This window comes from Peromyscus maniculatus, chromosome 5, assembly GCF_049852395.1.
Source record: "Peromyscus maniculatus bairdii isolate BWxNUB_F1_BW_parent chromosome 5, HU_Pman_BW_mat_3.1, whole genome shotgun sequence".
Taxonomy (NCBI): Eukaryota; Metazoa; Chordata; class Mammalia; order Rodentia; family Cricetidae; genus Peromyscus; species Peromyscus maniculatus.
The window spans coordinates 38,313,284-38,329,486 of record NC_134856.1 but is presented as its reverse complement, the minus strand read 5'-3'; the positions used below and the strand labels follow the sequence as shown (position 1 = coordinate 38,329,486).

Genomic DNA, 16,203 nt, shown 5'->3' with positions numbered 1-16,203 from the left:
CTCACAAAGATCTGCCTGCTTCTGCCTCCGGAGTACTGGGATCAAAGGCGTGCACCACTACCATCTGGCAAGCCTAGATTTTTTTTTTTTATTTCCTTAGAAAGCTCAGAATTTGGCATCATGGAGGAATTTAAACCCCATTCTTACATGGCAGTCATGAGCTGGGACAGTACGTCAGCCCCCTTGCGTGGCTGGCACTCTTGCATGGTTCGGGTATCAGCCTAGTCCTTTCATTCCCTCTGCCTTGCCTTCCAAGGCCCTGTTACACATTCTTTTCCACATCTCAGCTACGATGACACTTCTTCAGAGAAGTCTCCTATCTGTCGGACTAGATAAAGTCATCAGTTATAAACGGATGGAACTGACCTGTTATTGGATCAGTATCTGTGCTTTCCATCATGAAGCAGGCTTCTTAGGGCTCAGGACCAACCCTTCCCATATTCCTTCGTGCCTGGTGCAAAAGGAAGAACTGTGTAAACAGTTGAGTGAATGAAATGGTAGAGAAAGCTCAAAGAGGGCAGGAAGCTAAATGTTTGCCCACAGTGAGCGTCTAGATTGGGAGGAGCCAGATCAAGGCGAGCTTTGGCCCTGGGCTAAGGCATGAACTTCAACTAGAGAGCCAGTTAGAGTCACTGTAGGCCTTGATGCAGGGAAGAGCTTAGGTGGAGGCTTTTGAAAGCTCACTCCTGGAACACAGGAAGGGTAGGCTCTGGAGAAGAGTGTGAGGTTCTCCAGTAACCCAGGCAAGAGGTGAAGAGTTAACTCATAGCATTGACCATAAGGATAGAGAGCTCAGTGTTAAGCACAGATTTGGCTCTTTCAGCTGTGGTATAACACATTCTGGAAGAGCCCAGCTCATACAGACAGAGGAATTTGGCTCCCGAGTGAGAGAAAGAGGGCTGTTGGGCAGCTGCCTAAAGGATGGGTAATGGTTAGATCCTGAGTGATGGAGGGATGGTACCCGCCTGGCTAGTAAGAGGACAAAGAACGCTCATGGATGAGTAGGTAGAGGGAAGAAAAGAACTATCTGCCTGGGCGGATTGGTGAGCTTGTGGGTAGATGTCACAGCCAGTCGGCAGCATAGGTGGAACCTATTGGTGAGCTTGTGTGTAGACGTTGCAGCCAGTCGGCAGCACACTCATTTCCTGTATTTGGCTCAGCAAAGTCATGGGAAAGCCTCATTTTAGTTCCAGGAGTTAGCTACACTGCCCTGGTTGGCACTGAACATGTGAAGCTATCCCAGACACTCAGCTTAGGGTGCCAAGTGCCAGGACTTGAGGTGGGGGAGGCAGCAATTAGATCAGTCTTGTCTGAAAGTGGTTCTCCGCCTGGCCTAGCTATTAAAAGGGGGGGCTGCTTCCATCTCGGAAGTTGCTTCCTGTGAAAGCAAGGAAAACAAGCTCAGAATTTCAGCTTAGGTCTCTGACCTTAGGGGATGATGTCTCTTTCACCCTCTGAAACTGGCTTGTACCAGGCCTGAAATGGTAAGCCTAGGCCCTGTGGCTAGACCCCTTGGAGGCAGTAGCAAGTAGTACTGGCCTTGGGCTCCATTGTCATATGACCCTATTAGGTTGAAGGTTTAGGGGTCTGATGAAGAAATTTGGTAAGGGGCAGGAGAACGTAGTACAGGCAGAATCTCTGTATAAAGGAAACCTGCATGGACAGGGTGAGTCCTCCGTCCAAGAAAGTGGGTGGGGCTCTTGGTTTGCAGAGTATGGACTGAGTCTTTAACCTGCTGGGCTAGTGCATGGGTGCCATCTTTGCTGGCCACCTTGTGGTACACCTGACTGCTGTCTCCATCGATCCAGCAGATGCCAATGTGCGGGACAAGAGCTATTCTGGGCCCCTGCCTATCTTCAACCGCAGCCAGCATGCACATGTCATTGAAGACCTGCACTGCAACCTGTGCGACGTGGATGTGTGAGTGCATGAGTGTGCGTGAATGTGGGCCATGTGTGTGCCTGGAGGATCACCAGTTACATCCAGGGTAAATAGGGTCATACCAGGCTTCATGGTTACACCTCTGAACACTTGTTCTTTCCATAGTTAAGAGTTGTGGTGGAGGGTGGGTGTGATGGTGCACACTTTTAATCCCAGCACTTAGAAGGCAAGAGGCAAGCAGATCTCTGTAAGTTCAGGCCAGCCTGGTCTACATAGTGAGTTCCAGGACAGCCAGGGCTACACAGTAAGACCCTGTCTCAAAAACAAAACAAAAAGAGTCTTAGTAGAGCTGGGCATGGTGGTATATACCTGTAATCCCAGCAATTGGGAGGCCGAGGCAGGAGGATTTCAGTGAGCTTGAGTGTAGCCAGGGCTACACAATAAGTCATAGATTCAAACAAATAAACAAAAACAACAAAGAGTCTTGGCAGAGTGACCTGAGAGTGATTAGAAAAAAGGATGAGGAATAGCATTTCCTAGAGCAAAACCAGGAGCCATTTGGCAGCACACAATCATTTCTAAATGACTCACTCTACCAGTGACATCTTTGTCTCTTAAAAGCACCCAGATAGGGGCAAGAGGGGAGTTAAGGCTTATATGTTCTGTGCTAAGTACTGTGTTCTTTAACAAAAGAGCCAGGACCTACTGCTCAGAAAGCTGGGAGGTGTCCAGAAGTCACTAAGATACTGAGCAGCAGAGTCAAGGCCACATTGGCTGCGTAACCCTCCCACCCCCTAACCCCCACCCCCATCACCTTTACTCAGTTACCCACGAGGGTCTGAGGCCAGAGAGGCCAAGTGGCTTCATGTCCTCCTGCTGTCGAGGAGAGTGGACAATGTGGAACACACGTGCTCCTTTGGCAAATCACAGTACCTCTCTAGGACTCTTCCCTACATCACTGGAGCTTCGAAATCTCCAGACTCAGGGATGGGTTGACTGATGGAGTGTGGCTCCACACTTGGGATCTGGAGGCCTACAGTAGCCTGTTGGAAGGGTCTGTCTACAGGAACCAGAGGCCTGTTGTCATTCCCTAAGCAGCAGCTAGCACATGTTCTGAGTGGCTCTGGAGTTGATTTCCATGAATAAGGCAGGGAGATCATGTGCTCCTCTCCCATACTCATTTGGGTCTTCCGTGATGCCTCCGGGGGAGACCCCACTTGTAGAATAATGTGGCCTTCTCTCTCGGGTCCCTTGCCCATGAGCTTCCTTAATGCCCCTAGTTGACAGTGAACACCTCTCCTTTTGGCTCCTTCACAGTTAGCCCACACCGGCCTTCTGGAAGAGTGCCAGAAAAACTCCCGTAGGATGGCAAGGAAAGTGACCCCAAAATGGAGCTGTTAGAAGTGCAATTAAGGCACCAGTTGGGCAGCTATGCATTCTGCCTCAGGTCCCACACTTGCATCTTGTGTGTGGTCTGGCACAGAGGTCCTTGCTTGGAAAGAACGCCTCTTTTTCCTTCTCATGTGAACGTAGTTGTGTAGTTTAAGAGTGGGACCCCACAAAGCACCCCCTTCCCTGTACTGTCTGGTTCTCAGAACCTTCTCTAGGGGTCCCACCCTGTGTTTCCGCCAGAGGGCGCGTGTGCTCCTCTCTGCAGTGATCCCGGAGGGGCGGAGGTGCTTGTGGGTAATTTGGAACCAGGCCTGACTCAGGTCGCTACACCTGCCAAGGTGGGCTGGGCTGGCCGACCGCGAGGTGCCTTCCCTAACCCTCCGCAGGAGTGCGCGATCCAAACACTGCAGCGCCTGTAACAAGTGCGTATGCGGCTTCGACCATCATTGCAAATGGCTCAACAACTGTGTGGGCGAGAGGAACTACCGGTGAGAGTCACCTGGGGTCGGGGTCAGGTCCTCTGAGTCTGGGCTCTGTGGAGGACTGCTTGTAACGCAGCACACGGGGATGGGTAGGGTGTGCGCATGCTGGGAAGGTGATATTGGGATGGATGAGGGTGGCTTTGGAGTCTTCCATCCCATTGGTCCAGACAAAGATGGGGAGCCTGGTAACTGGTTGCCTGTCTTCAGGCTCTATGACTTTGACTTCTGAGTAGTTGGGGCTTTGAGGTCAGGAGCCTGGCTTCTGGGCTTCTGACCCTTACCAGGCTAGAGCTCCTGAGTGCTGACCAGTGCCCATGGCTGGGCCAGGCTCTTTCTACACAGTGTGGCATCTGCTTTATTGGGTGTTCTGCTCCTGGTGCTGGTGGCCACGTATGTCTTCGTGGAGTTCTTTGTCAACCCCATGCGGCTTCGTACCAACCAACACTTTGAAGGTCGGTGTGGGTTCTTGACACAGACATCTTTTAATCATTGCACCACGACCCCTGGCTAAGCACAGACTGCCTATGCCTTGCAGTCTTGAAGAATCACACAGATGTGTGGTTTGTGTTCTTGCCTGCTGCCCCTGTGGAGACCCAGGCTCCTGCCATCCTGGCCCTGGCTGCCCTACTCATCCTTCTAGGCCTGCTTTCTACAGCCCTGCTTGGCCACCTGCTCTGCTTCCACATTTATTTAAGTAAGTGCCTCCTCCAAGCTCGCACTGAAGGGGATGGAGTCTTGACTGCAGGGAGGTGCCTTTTGGGGCTGTAGAGCTTGAAGTCATAGACCTTACCAGTGTTGGTTCTTTGTGGTAGGCCTGGTTTTGCTCCACTGCTTAGTATATATGTGGATAGGGATTTGAACCTAGTGCTGGCTGCCCTCCCTCCTGAGTTCCAGGGCCACCTGTCCACTACTGACTCCTCTCTTCCCACACCCACCAGTGTGGCACAAGCTTACCACCTATGAGTACATCGTACAGCACCGCCCAGCTCAGGAAGCAAAGGAGACCCACAAGGAGCTTGAGTCATGCCCCCGCAAGATGCGGCCCCTACAGGTATAGAGGTGGTCCAGAGGCCTGGACTGAGTGTGTGTGTGTGTGTGTCTGTGTGTCAGTGTGTCTGTGTGTGGTGGGGAGTGGGCTGTGTAGCAAGAGCCATTGAGGAGACCATGCAAGGAAAGAAAGCCTAGAACAGCAGGTCAAGTAGGCCCTGGGGAAGCAGGACCCAGCCTGTGCTGGGCCCATGGACACTAACATAGCCAAAAGGAGACCCGTGTTTCTGCAGGCCCATGTACCTTCCTGTGCAGGCACCAGCGTGTGGTAGAGGAAGCCGACCACCGCTTGTTAACTGGCAGTTAGGCTGTAATCATCAGTTCCCTTCATCTATAATCTTGACTTCTTAGATCTTATCCCATTTTAGTTTTAGAACAGGGGCAGCTGTTACCAGTCCGTGTTAGAGATGGGGCACATTAAAAGTCCAGAAAGGTTAAACAGAAGCCCGGTCTGAGAAGAGTTAAGGTCTCCACACACCGAGAACAAAGCAGGAACCCTGCAATCTAGGCTCTGGCCTGGCCAGCCCAGCTGCTGACCAGCCTATCTCCATTCCCACGCCCCCTGGCTTCCTGAGGTCAGCAGCTGGGGATGGAGGGGGTCCAGTCCTCAAAGCCCCTAGGGACTGTAAAGGCAGGGGGCCCAGGCAGACTTTGCTGGGAAGGCTGAGCCCTGGATCCCAAATCCTCATGGCAACTGGATACAAACACAGGCTGGTGGCGGGTTGGAAAAGGACCCTGCCTCTCCTTTTCTCATCTCCAGGGCTTGAACCCCGCCTGTGGGCCAGGCTGAGGAGTGCTAGCAATGGTAGAGACCCCATCACACTCTCTATCACAACCTGCCCTGGGGCTGGGCTCTGAGCTGTGCAGACAGTGGCAGCCATCCGACCTAGAGTAGCAGTGGAGTAAACAGGCAGGACTTGCTGGGCGTCCAGACTCCAGAGCCTGTACCTTTTGGGCCCAGTTGTGGCAACAGCAAAGACGTTTAATCCAATTCTGTTTATCTCCAGCTAACTTGAGGGGAAACCTACTCCATAGGAGCCAGGTGCTTGTTCTCTTTTACACAAGAGAGAACACTATGGCTGAGAGGTTCCAAAGTACCGTTCAGGAATGTGCAAATGTTTGAAGGTTTCTGAGGAAGGAACCTGAGGATCAGTTCGGAGCAGAGGAGGGAAGTCTGAGTGGGCTCTTCCTGGTGATAGCCACAGACTTCCTTTCAGCTGGTTGGAGCCTGACTTCTAGCCTATCCTGGAGACTAGGGGATCCAAAGCGGCCTTTGCCCACCTCTGCTGGGTGCTGTGGGGTGTTGAGTTCCTACTAAAGGAGGAGAAAGATGTGAGGAAAATGACCTTAAGGCTCTAGTACCTGGGACTCGCTTCTGACCCCTGTGCTGCTCTGCGTGGGCAGGTATCCCCATATCCTCCCCAACGGGTCATCTTGGGGCTTATCTGCGGCCTCAGCCTTTGCATCTGTGCAGTCAGCCAGTGGTGGCTAGTCCCTAAAACTCTCAGGGACCCGGCAGGCAGCCTCCCCACCCCCACGCAGCAGGAATTTGGGAGGGGCCCCTCTCTAGAGCCGTTGCCCCCAAAACATAGGCTTGTTTTAGAGACGGCTTAGTCAGGACGCCTTAGTCAGGACGCCTCTGTCGCCATGGAAACGACTGCCTAGTAGGCGACAGCTGTCTGGGTGCTCCCTCCAGCTCACTGGCCCCGCCCTTTGCCCTCTGCCCCACGCCCTTCCTGAGCTAGCTTTTCCCGGTCTTTTATTTCTTCACCTGCAGTTCTCTCGGCAAAGCCGGAGGCATCTGGCATGCCGTGGTGCCGGCCTAGTCACTCCCAGCCCTTTGATTCAAGGTCACTTGTACTGCCATGAAGTTCTCTTTGTATGGACCAAGATTCGGGGCTGTAGTACTATTTCTTCACCTGTTCCCTTCCCTTTGGGGAATTGAGACAACAAGGATTGCACCCACATCCTCCTTTCCAGCAGCCAGAATGACCCCTTAGTGTCCACAGCCTGGAGCACACAAACTGCTGGCCTGTGAAGAGCTTTGTGGTCTCCTGGCCACTGAACAAGTTAGCTAGTGGCTGGAGCCCTAAGGAGGAGCCGGGAGCAGGTGAGGGCCATTCTTGAGTGTCGTGTCCCTGAGAACCTCTTGGCTATGCTCCCCCAGTCTGGGCATACTGGACCTAAAGGCCTTCAGCCTTCCTCAAGTAGAACAGCTGGAGTTGGTCTAGATGAAGTGAGTCTTTGTGGTGAGGTAAGATCTAGAAATAGTGTTGGAAACCTTGCCCTGCAGAAGGGCTTTCCCACCACATCTGAGAACCAGGAAGACAGCCCAGGACCCCTTAGAACATGAGGCCACCAAGCTTCTAGAGAGGTCAGTGACAAGGTGTGTCCAGGGCTTAAGAGGCTGTGGATTCAGACAGCCTCTCAGCATTCCTGACCCCCTCTTTCCCGAGGAGATGGAGTTTTACATGAGGACCTTCAGCCATGTACGTCCAGAGCCCTCTGGCCAGGCCAGGCCAGCAGCATTAAATGCCAAGTAAGTACCACCTGGCTCTCCCCATGGGGGTGGGAGAAGGGATGTAGGTCAAAGCATGGGTCTGAGTCCAGCTCAGCAAAATCTTGGATGGGTCAGTGTCTCTCTGTCCTGCTAGGAAGGGAACCTCTAGCAGGGAGGGACTCTGGGGGCAGCATCTAGAGCTTGCTCTCTGGCTTTTACCTCAGTCCTTCCCAGTTTCTTGCCACCCAAGGCCAAGTGGAACCACCACTGCCCTCCTCCTCCTCAGACACACTGGCTCTGCCTCCACGGATCCAACCCCAGGTAGGAGGGACTGGGTTTGGACCTCTGCCCAAGAAGAGGGAGATGGAAAAGAAGCCTCCACTCTGATGAGTACCTCTGCTGCTTTTGGCAAAGTGGGTCTGGGGAAGTGGTCCACATACCCTCTGTCTTTGCAGAAAAAGAGGAAGCGGCGTGTGTATAGATTGCCGAGGTCTGGGGTCTTGGACCGGGAGCTCCCGCTGCCCAGGTTACGGGGTGAGCACCCAACACCTCTGCTTGGATCCTATTGGGTTAGTTCGAGGGAGGGAAAAGTTTTAAAGCCATGGCTGCAGCCCTTGTCTCAACCAAAATTCCTCATTGTGCAGAGACTGGGACCCCTGGCCGCCACTCCAGCTCTTCATCGGATTCCACCAATGCCAGTCCGGTGCATGCGGCTGGCTCTGCAGTCGCTTACTACTCAGCATCAGCCGAGTCCATGGAAGAGATTCCAGTGGCCCAGACACGCCTGGGCAGTGCTGCGCTGGGCTCCCCAGGAGCCAGGGGCCGAGAGTCTGGGCTGGTGGTACAGGCACGCTCGCCGGCCGTTTTTGTGAGCCCGAGCAGCGGCGAGCCCGGGGCACCTGGCGGCGGTGAAGATGGCCTGCCTTAGTGCGAACTAGAGGCAGGAGGGCCGTGTAGGAACGGCCGGCCCGACTCTATGCAACACCCCATCTTCGCCGCACCGAGTGCATTTTAAGGGGGCTCAAGGCCGGCGGGATCGGCCTCCCTTGCCCAAGACTCAGCAATATCCGCTCCACCAGCTCTGATGCTCCAATAAACTTTTTTTATGCTTTTGCGGGCTTAGTGCTTATTTTCATTATGGAAAGAGCCGTGGGTCTTCTGGAAGCCAGACCGTGACTGTTACTAGCTGGCCTGGGGTGGGTTAGGAAAGGTTGTAGAAGGCTCCGAGGAAAGGATTTTTGTTTTTAATGTTGGGGATCAAACATGGGATCTTCTTCATGTTCAAGCACTACTATTCTCCTTCCCTCCCCTCCGTTCCTCCTCCTATTTCCTTTGTAGCCCAGGCTTGCCTCGGCATTTTGAACCCACTCCTTCAGTGTCCCGAATACCCAGATTACTGGCGTGTGCCACCACGCCCCACGAGGTGAGGTCGTTTAGTTAAGTAGTATTTGCCGTTGAAGTCTGAAGAGGAAGCAGGCTCGGGAGGCAGCAGCGGTGAGACCAAGGAGAGGAGAGGTGGCATGGAAGGAGGCAGCCGTTCTCGAGGTCCGGGAATTGCTTCCTGACAGTGGTCGCCATCAAAGTACCCAGCATTCTGGGGCTAGGCACGTATGATCCACTGATTGTCCCTGTCTTCCCCCAGTGCTCCAGAATCTGGACCCTACTCGGAACCTGGGAGTTAGCTGGCAAATGTCACATTTAGCAGTAACTGTGGTCTTTGAGTTAACTGTAGACCCTTGTCAATGAGGGACGCGATCCTGTTCTTTTCTTCAGATCTTAAACAGTCTCAGGTTGACTCTTTCAGAAATCCCTTAAGGGTTGGGGACCCCGCTTGAACTTTGGGGGGGGGGCTGTTTTCCCATTGGCTATGGAAGTTCCTATCTTAGGACATCCAGGACTGCAGAGGGCAGCTCTGGCTGCTTGAGGACCGCGGCTGAAGGGGAGGGGCAGGATAAGGTTGTCGCCGCAACTCCAAGGGCCCAGTGCCTAAAGAGCACGCAGGGCGGGGTCTGGTGGGAGGAGCCAGCATGACCTTGGTCACTCTCCCGCCGAGACTGCTTAGGGGGTGGGACTCACTGTCTCTATGGTGACCGAGAAACAAGGGATAATACCAGGGAGCCGCCCGGGCTGCAGTCCCGTCTGGGAGCCGGCAGGGAGCGGAGCTGTGGAGCCTTCTGGTCTCCAGCATCTGTCGATTAGTTCCTGGGTCTTGTCTATCCGAAGGCACACTCAGGAGCAGCCACGAGATAGAAGCCGGTAGGAGAACTGAACATCGACCACCCTAATTAATATCCTCCACAAGGAAGGGTGGGTGGGAGCAGCCTGTACCAACCTTGCATGGTACTGACCTGAGGACACCAGCTGAGCACCCCAGCCCTGGCCCCAAGCGTTCCACACACACCCCTGCCCCCACCTCCTTGCTAGGCTGATTGATGACTGCAGCTGTCCCAGCAGGAGCTGACGGGTGGATTTAGTTCAGAGGCGTGGTCACCCCATCCAAGGTCTACAGACCCCAGAGCAGCTCTCTGTGATTTTGTTCCACCTGAACAGCCCCCAAATCCATCTTCCCATAGACAGAAATGAGCAATAGGCTCAGGATCCTCCCATTTCCTTAAGACAAGCATCATGTAGCACCCAAGCTCCCCTGGACATATTTACCCTTGGTGACCAAGTGCAGGGCTTTGGGTTCCCGGTGGGGTTTGCACCTTGGGAGAGGCAAAGGGAGGACAGTACCTCCTGGGTTACAGTCCCACAGAGGTCCCTACAATGTGGGATCTTTGGGTTTCCCTTTCTTAAAAACTGCAACTTATGGATGAACAGGTGGAGGCTTCCAGTGTCTAATGACTAGTTATGGAAGAAGAAGGTGTGTGTGTGTGTGTGTGTGTGTGTGTGTGTGTGTGTGTGTGTGTGTATGTGTGTGTTGTGGGGGGTTGTGGTCATTGGTGACTTTTTTTCTAAGAGGCAGAGGTAAAGATGGTGGCTGAGAATGAGGGTGTGGTCAGGATGCTGCAGTGGGTGTGGTGATGGTGGTATGTTCTAACATGGTGCAGGAGTGTGGAAAGGCCAATGCTGGTTAGACTCTGAGGGGCTTCCGGCCAGTCTGTGTCAGCAGCTCTAGGTATATGGATAAAGTGGGAGAGCTGAGGGTGTGGTCGGGAAGCTGCAGGATGAAAGTGTGGTGGTGGGTGTTTAACATTTTGCATGAGAGTATGGAAATGTTATTGCATAGATTAGACACGGTTGGGGGGGGGGTTTCAAGGCAGGGCTGTGGCAGAAGCTGTAGGTGTATGAATGAAAGGGGATGCTCTAGGGTATGGTGGGGGGCCCTTTGTAAGGGCTGTGGGTATAGAGTTAGGTAAGTGAGTGTGCTTGGGGTCTTCCGGATGTGAATGAAAAAGATGCAAAATGGGGATGCAAGTGGGCACAGGGTTTGAGCTGTAGAGGGAGTTTCACGGTGGGGCTGAGGGTGTGGTCAGGGGTCTGCAGTAGAGAGGTGAGTGAGGGTGTGGTCAGGGGCTGCAGTAGAGAGGTGGGTGAGTGAGGGTGTGGTCAGGGGCTGCAGTAGAGAGGTGAGTGAGGGTGTGGTCAGGGGCTGCAGTACAGACTGAGTGAGGGTGTGGTCAGGGGGCTGCAGTACAGACTGAGTGAGGGTGTGGTCAGGGGCTGCAGTAGAGAGGTGAGTGAGGGTGTGGTCAGGGGCTGCAGTAGCAGGCTATGAACAGGCGCTTTAGTGCTGGAGTGAGGGTGTGCTGGGGAGGGGGTTTGATGCAGGCCTCTGAGTGTCTATGTGGGGATAGAAGTGGAAAAAAGGGTCAAATTCTGGGCTTTGGGTGTGGATGGAGGAGGCCTCAGTGCAGGGCCTGGGTATGGTCAGGGGGTACATGGCTGAGGGTGTGGAGAGCCAGGGCTCAGTGCATATGAGCTGTGGGAATGTGGACTGGTGTGGTCATGCTCAGGGTGTGATCAGAAGACCTTAGTGGAGGGCTGAAGTGTAGACAAGGGGATGTGTGCTTCAGTGAAGGACTGAAGCACCAAGATCATAGTCCCACTAGCAGCATGGAGGAGTTTAGGGGCTACTTTACAAGCCTCCACCTAGGTTGCTTCCAATTTCCCACTCCTAAGCTCCACAGACTGGGAGCTACAACTTCAATCAGTGGCAAGGGGCCAGGAAGCCACGGTTGTGCCCTAGGCTCAGGGAGTGCTGGCATGCCCCACCCGTGGGCCCCTGATCCCCAGCCCAGCCCAGCCCAGCCCAGCAGCACTGAGAGCTTCTCCCTGAAGCCGCCCTGACACCATCCTACCCTTAGCAACACTCTCCAAGCAGCACCACCCTCTCTTAGCAACTGTCTCCAGGCTTCACAAACTGTGGCCAGGCCAGACCCAAGTTCCTGCTCCCCTCATGTTTTTGTTTAACAGCAAATAGTAACAAGGCCAGGGCTGGGCCAGCTGCACCCCTGCCTAGGGCATGCACCACTGCCCTTGCTCCCGCTCCCCTGACAGGCTTAGGCTGGGCCTCTCCAGGTCTTCATGACCATTAGAGACACACCATCCTCACTGAATGCCTGCCCATACACCAGCCTTGCCTGGCACTGACCCAACTGACATGGAGTTTTCAGGGAGGGAGGGCTTTTCTGTCCCCCTCTCAGTTCCACCCAAGCAGGCTTTGTGCCAGGGACAGACAAAGCCATGCCCTAGCTGCTACCCTCAGAGTCTTCTGGACAGTGCCACTCTGTTCTCAGTGCTGTGTGGGCATCATGACTTCATCTTCTGAGCCGCATTGAGAACCAGGACTGGTACAGAGTGTGACAGGACCTTTCTGCCCATGGCTCTTCCTCAGCTCTGGGGCACAAGGAGACACAAGTGCGAACCCCCTCTCCCCAGGCAACCCAGGCCTGACTGAGGGACTGGATGGGGCCTTGTAGGCTCTGAGACAGCAGTAGGATGTCGGGTAGAGGAGGAGGAGAGTTTGATGGGAGGTAACTGACATGGGTTCCCACAGAGGGGCGGCATGGCGTCGAGCACTGATGTAGCTGGGCTGGAGGAGAGTTTCCGGAAGTTTGCCATCCATGGCGACCCCAAGGCCAGTGGGCAAGAGATGAACGGCAAGAACTGGGCCAAGCTGTGCAAGGACTGTAAGGTGGCTGACGGGAAGGCCGTAACGGGTACAGATGTTGACATCGTCTTCTCCAAAGTCAAGTGAGTGCCGCGAAACCCCCGTTTCTCCTGTTCCCAGAAAGCAGGGAGCTGGGGGCTGGAATCAGGGAGGGTATCAAGAGGAGGGAATCCTTATGGTGCACATGGTGTCTGGCAGGGCGAAGTCGGCTAGAGTAATCAACTATGAGGAGTTCAAGAAAGCCCTGGAAGAGCTGGCAACCAAGCGGTTCAAGGGGAAGAGCAAGGAAGAGGCCTTCGATGCCATCTGCCAGCTGGTAGCAGGCAAGGAACCAGCCAATCTGGGTGTCACTGTAAGTGCCTTGCTAGCCCTGCTGCTGAGGAGATGTGGGTGGGTAAGATGGGCCAGGTTCCCTCTCAGGTGACTCTGGGAACTCTGTCCAAACAGAAAGCAAAAACAGGTGGTGCTGTGGACCGGCTGACTGACACCAGTAAGTATACAGGTTCCCACAAAGAACGCTTCGACGAGAGCGGCAAGGGCAAGGGCATTGCTGGGCGGCAGGACATCCTGGACGACAGTGGGTACGTGAGCGCCTACAAGAACGCCGGCACCTACGATGCCAAGGTGAAGAAGTGAGGCCTGGCACGGCCCCGTGAGGCTGCTCCACTGGAGGCTCAGGCCTGGGGCAAGGGTCACATGGAGCAAGAAAGCTTGGTTCCCTCCCTGCTGGATCTGCCACCAAGAGCTTCCTGCCCAGCCCCAGGGGCCATCCCATCAGGCCTCTGACCCAGACTGCCATGTCCCTTCCTTCTTCTTGTCTCCCTGACTTCCGTCTGGGAGACAGCGCCTAAACCTTCACCGCCCAGCCTGGTCCCAGGCATGGCTGACTCTTGCCTGCTTGCCTCATATTTAAGCTGCTGCTCTGGCCAAGTGCCTAATTCCTACCCAGACCTCAATAAAGATACCTTTTGTACCAATATGGACTGACTGGGTATACAGTGATGGGGTCAGGGCATCCACATTGCAGTTCCCCCTCAGTATCACACCCTCCTGTATATACACCTGCTGGGCTCTTCCTTCCCACTGGCAGCCCTGCCCAGAATGGATGAGATCCTCTTCCATTAGTGAGTTCTTTCCATTAGTGCAGAGCAGACTGTCCAAGATGACTGTAGGGAGATGCAAAGCATTTTACGGGGCCCTGACCCTAGAGTGACGACATCACAGCCTGCTGTCCCATCGATAAGGGCCTCAGTCTGCACTCAGCATTTTCACAGCAGAAGGAAGGATGAAACAGTACACTTGGCCTGAACCACGCCTTGGCAGAGGCTTAGCGCCAGGCCTTAGTACTATGGCTGCCAGCAGGGGGGTATTGGGGTAAGCCATTTTGGGCTCTAGCCCAGAATCTCAGAATACTCAGGACTAGAAGAAACCTGAGAGAATAAACAGTTGATTCCCTGATTTTATAGCTGAGGAAACTGAGGCCCAGGGAAGAAAAGACTTCTACAGATGGGTCCTGGACGATAAACGTCTTGTCTTCATGCCAGCCCCCTTCTGGTACGGCAACCCCAACACTGCTCCTCACAGGCAGTGAGGAGCCTGGTGTCCCACAGTGAGGGACTCTGGCTGACTCCCTTCCGTCCGTCTGTCCGTTCACCATTCTGATGGGGAAGGTGGGGCCGCTCTGCCCTTCCAGACCATCAGTCCTGAGGCCCTGGTGTCTGGTCAGAGCTGTTCCCAAGCACAGGCTTCCTGGCCAACTCTCCTTCCTTGCTGTGGTAACAAGGAGACTGGTGGACTTAGGGCCTGTCCGTGAGAGGGCAGCTTCTGAGGTGTTCTAGAGAGTTTTAGGAGCTCCTGTTCAATAGTAACTTCTTTTCTCACCTGTGCACAAGTGAGGAAACCTAACTGTGTATCCCCTCATCGCACAGGCTGCCCCAGGATGTGCTGCTCAAACTGGGCTTAAGCCAACCATGTAGGGATGAGAGATGCAGACAAATGGTGTGGGATGGACAGGACAAAGGTCGGCTGGAAAGCAGAGAGCATAGGCTGGCACCTGCCTCCCAGTTGCCAGAGGGTGGCTCCTCACTGGGCTGTCCCTGTCCTCTCAAGCTACCTGGGTGGGGTTTCAGTCTTCCCCTTCCCTGTTTTCCCAGGATTGCAAGCTTTCAAAACCTCAGTGAGCATTATGGGAAACCTAAATCCTTCCAGCTCCCACTTACTGAAGGACCCTCATGGCCAATGGGTCCACCTGTATCCATACCCAGCCTCACCCTCAGCTAGAGCTGCAGGGGAGGGAGCAGCAACCTGTTCATTCCTGTGACTGGCAGGAGGATGGCTTGGAGGAAGAGAGAGAGACAGAGAGGCGGGGGGGGGGGGGGGGGGGGGGAGGGGGGGGGAGAGAGAGAGAGAGATGCTTGGCCCCAAACTCTCCAGGATAGGAGTAAAATCCCTTGTTTTCCTTGAAAAGCCACATAGAGCCAGAAGCAGCTCAAGGTCCACTTAGGGCCAAGGTTGAAAACTGTGGGACCTTCTCTAGCAAGGCTAGGCTGACAGAGACACCCCGTTAAACACCTGTCTACAGTGGGGAAGTCGAGGCCCTCTCTCTGGGCAGGGAGCTACCTCCCTGAGGCCTGGCTGCACACCAGGCTTGCTGTCTTCTCTTCCGAGTATTACAGGCCTACAGTGACCGCCTCTCTACTCTTTTCCTTTGCTTCAGAGGTTTTCTGCCCTCCAAGTTGGATCCAGTTAGCCCTTCATGGTGACCACTATGGCCTTTCCCTTGACATTTATAAATACCTACTTTTTGTCCCCAGGACTACATGACACTTTAGGAAAAATCAGAATCTGAGATAACTTACCCAGGAATGCCCAGCAGCCCCAAGAATTGCTGGCCTGAGGCAGGCCCAGCCACTTCTGTGACAAAGGGGGCTGGCAGTGAAGGTGGCTTAGTCTGGGAGGCTCTTTGCTCCTCTTCAGAGGCGCTCTGAGCAGATACCAGGCTGCCACCACTAGATGCTCACACTAGAGGCAGAGAGGGTGGGGTACAAAGAACTATAATATTTGCCCATGATTGTCTGCATGGTAGGTTGGTTTGCACCCCGAATTGCGTTTCTGAAATGTGACAACTCAGACATTCCCCTTTCTATGCAAGGCTTAAGCTCTATGGAGATTTCTTCATGGGACAAGGAGCTAGAGAAGGTGGCTCTTGTGGAGCACGCAGATCAAAAACCCTTTGGCTTCTCTTGAAAAGCCAGTAAACCCAGATGTCTGTGGACTTACTTCTAACTCACAGCCCACAGTGTGGCAGTAGGGCTCCTTCCCTGCATGGCATTTGAGTAGGGACAGGAATCAACGTCTTATCCCACCTCCCTTCCTGACATGGCCTAACAGGTGAAGAGGTGTGAGAACTTCTGTTTTCTGAACACTAGCTGCTCTGGAGAGAGCTGACATAAAAGTAGGCCCACCGAGGTTTAAGACACCTGATCGATCAGGATCAAAGAATGTGTACCCTCACGTGTGCAATGACACTGACCCCAGGCATGCTCGCTCACGAGCTGTGTGAGGTGGGCCTGCTCCTGTTGCTCCTGCTGTCCAGCTTCTTTGTGCTCGGGCCTGTTCTTTTCCACGGGAGCCCATTCTCCTCAGAGAGGAAGCCTTTGGAATGCCAGCCCTTCTCTTCTGCCCCTTGGTGGAAAGTCTGCAAGGAGCCATGCAGCTACTTCCTCCACCCTCCCTGGGCACTCTCTGAGACACAGCACAGCTGCTACTTTCCTGCTGTTCTTGCCCTT

The 16,203-nt window shown here is 54.1% G+C and overlaps 2 protein-coding genes across 14 annotated transcripts in view; both read left to right on the top strand.

Annotated features, from left to right (window-relative positions):
* Positions 1-8,416, top strand: part of Zdhhc1 (zDHHC palmitoyltransferase 1) — a 28,175-nt gene extending 19,759 nt beyond the window's left edge. For 4 of the 13 annotated variants that reach the window (XM_042277579.2, XM_006986802.4, XM_076572064.1 and 1 more), the window contains 9 exons: positions 1,745-1,920; positions 3,660-3,761; positions 4,083-4,207; positions 4,291-4,449; positions 4,694-4,806; positions 7,259-7,341; positions 7,527-7,623; positions 7,758-7,836; positions 7,947-8,416. In XM_042277579.2, coding sequence (XP_042133513.1) covers positions 1,745-1,920; positions 3,660-3,761; positions 4,083-4,207; positions 4,291-4,449; positions 4,694-4,806; positions 7,259-7,341; positions 7,527-7,623; positions 7,758-7,836; positions 7,947-8,230 — 1,218 coding nt within the window. In that variant the 3' untranslated portion in view covers positions 8,231-8,416. Of the gene's footprint in view, positions 1-1,744; positions 1,988-3,659; positions 3,762-4,082; positions 4,208-4,290; positions 4,450-4,693; positions 4,807-7,258; positions 7,342-7,526; positions 7,624-7,757; positions 7,837-7,946 lie in introns of those variants that run through there. The other 9 variants (XM_016005335.3, XM_076572067.1, XM_076572069.1 and 6 more) reach the window with 6 other exon arrangements.
* Positions 8,417-9,418: 1,002 nt separating this feature from the next.
* Positions 9,419-13,189, top strand: Tppp3 (tubulin polymerization promoting protein family member 3). The gene is made up of 4 exons (XM_006986801.4): positions 9,419-9,558; positions 12,302-12,498; positions 12,614-12,767; positions 12,863-13,189. The coding sequence occupies exons 2-4, from the start codon at positions 12,311-12,313 to the stop codon at positions 13,049-13,051; spliced, it is 531 nt and encodes a 176-aa protein (XP_006986863.1). The 5' UTR covers positions 9,419-9,558; positions 12,302-12,310; the 3' UTR covers positions 13,052-13,189.
* Positions 13,190-16,203: the final 3,014 nt, after the last annotated feature.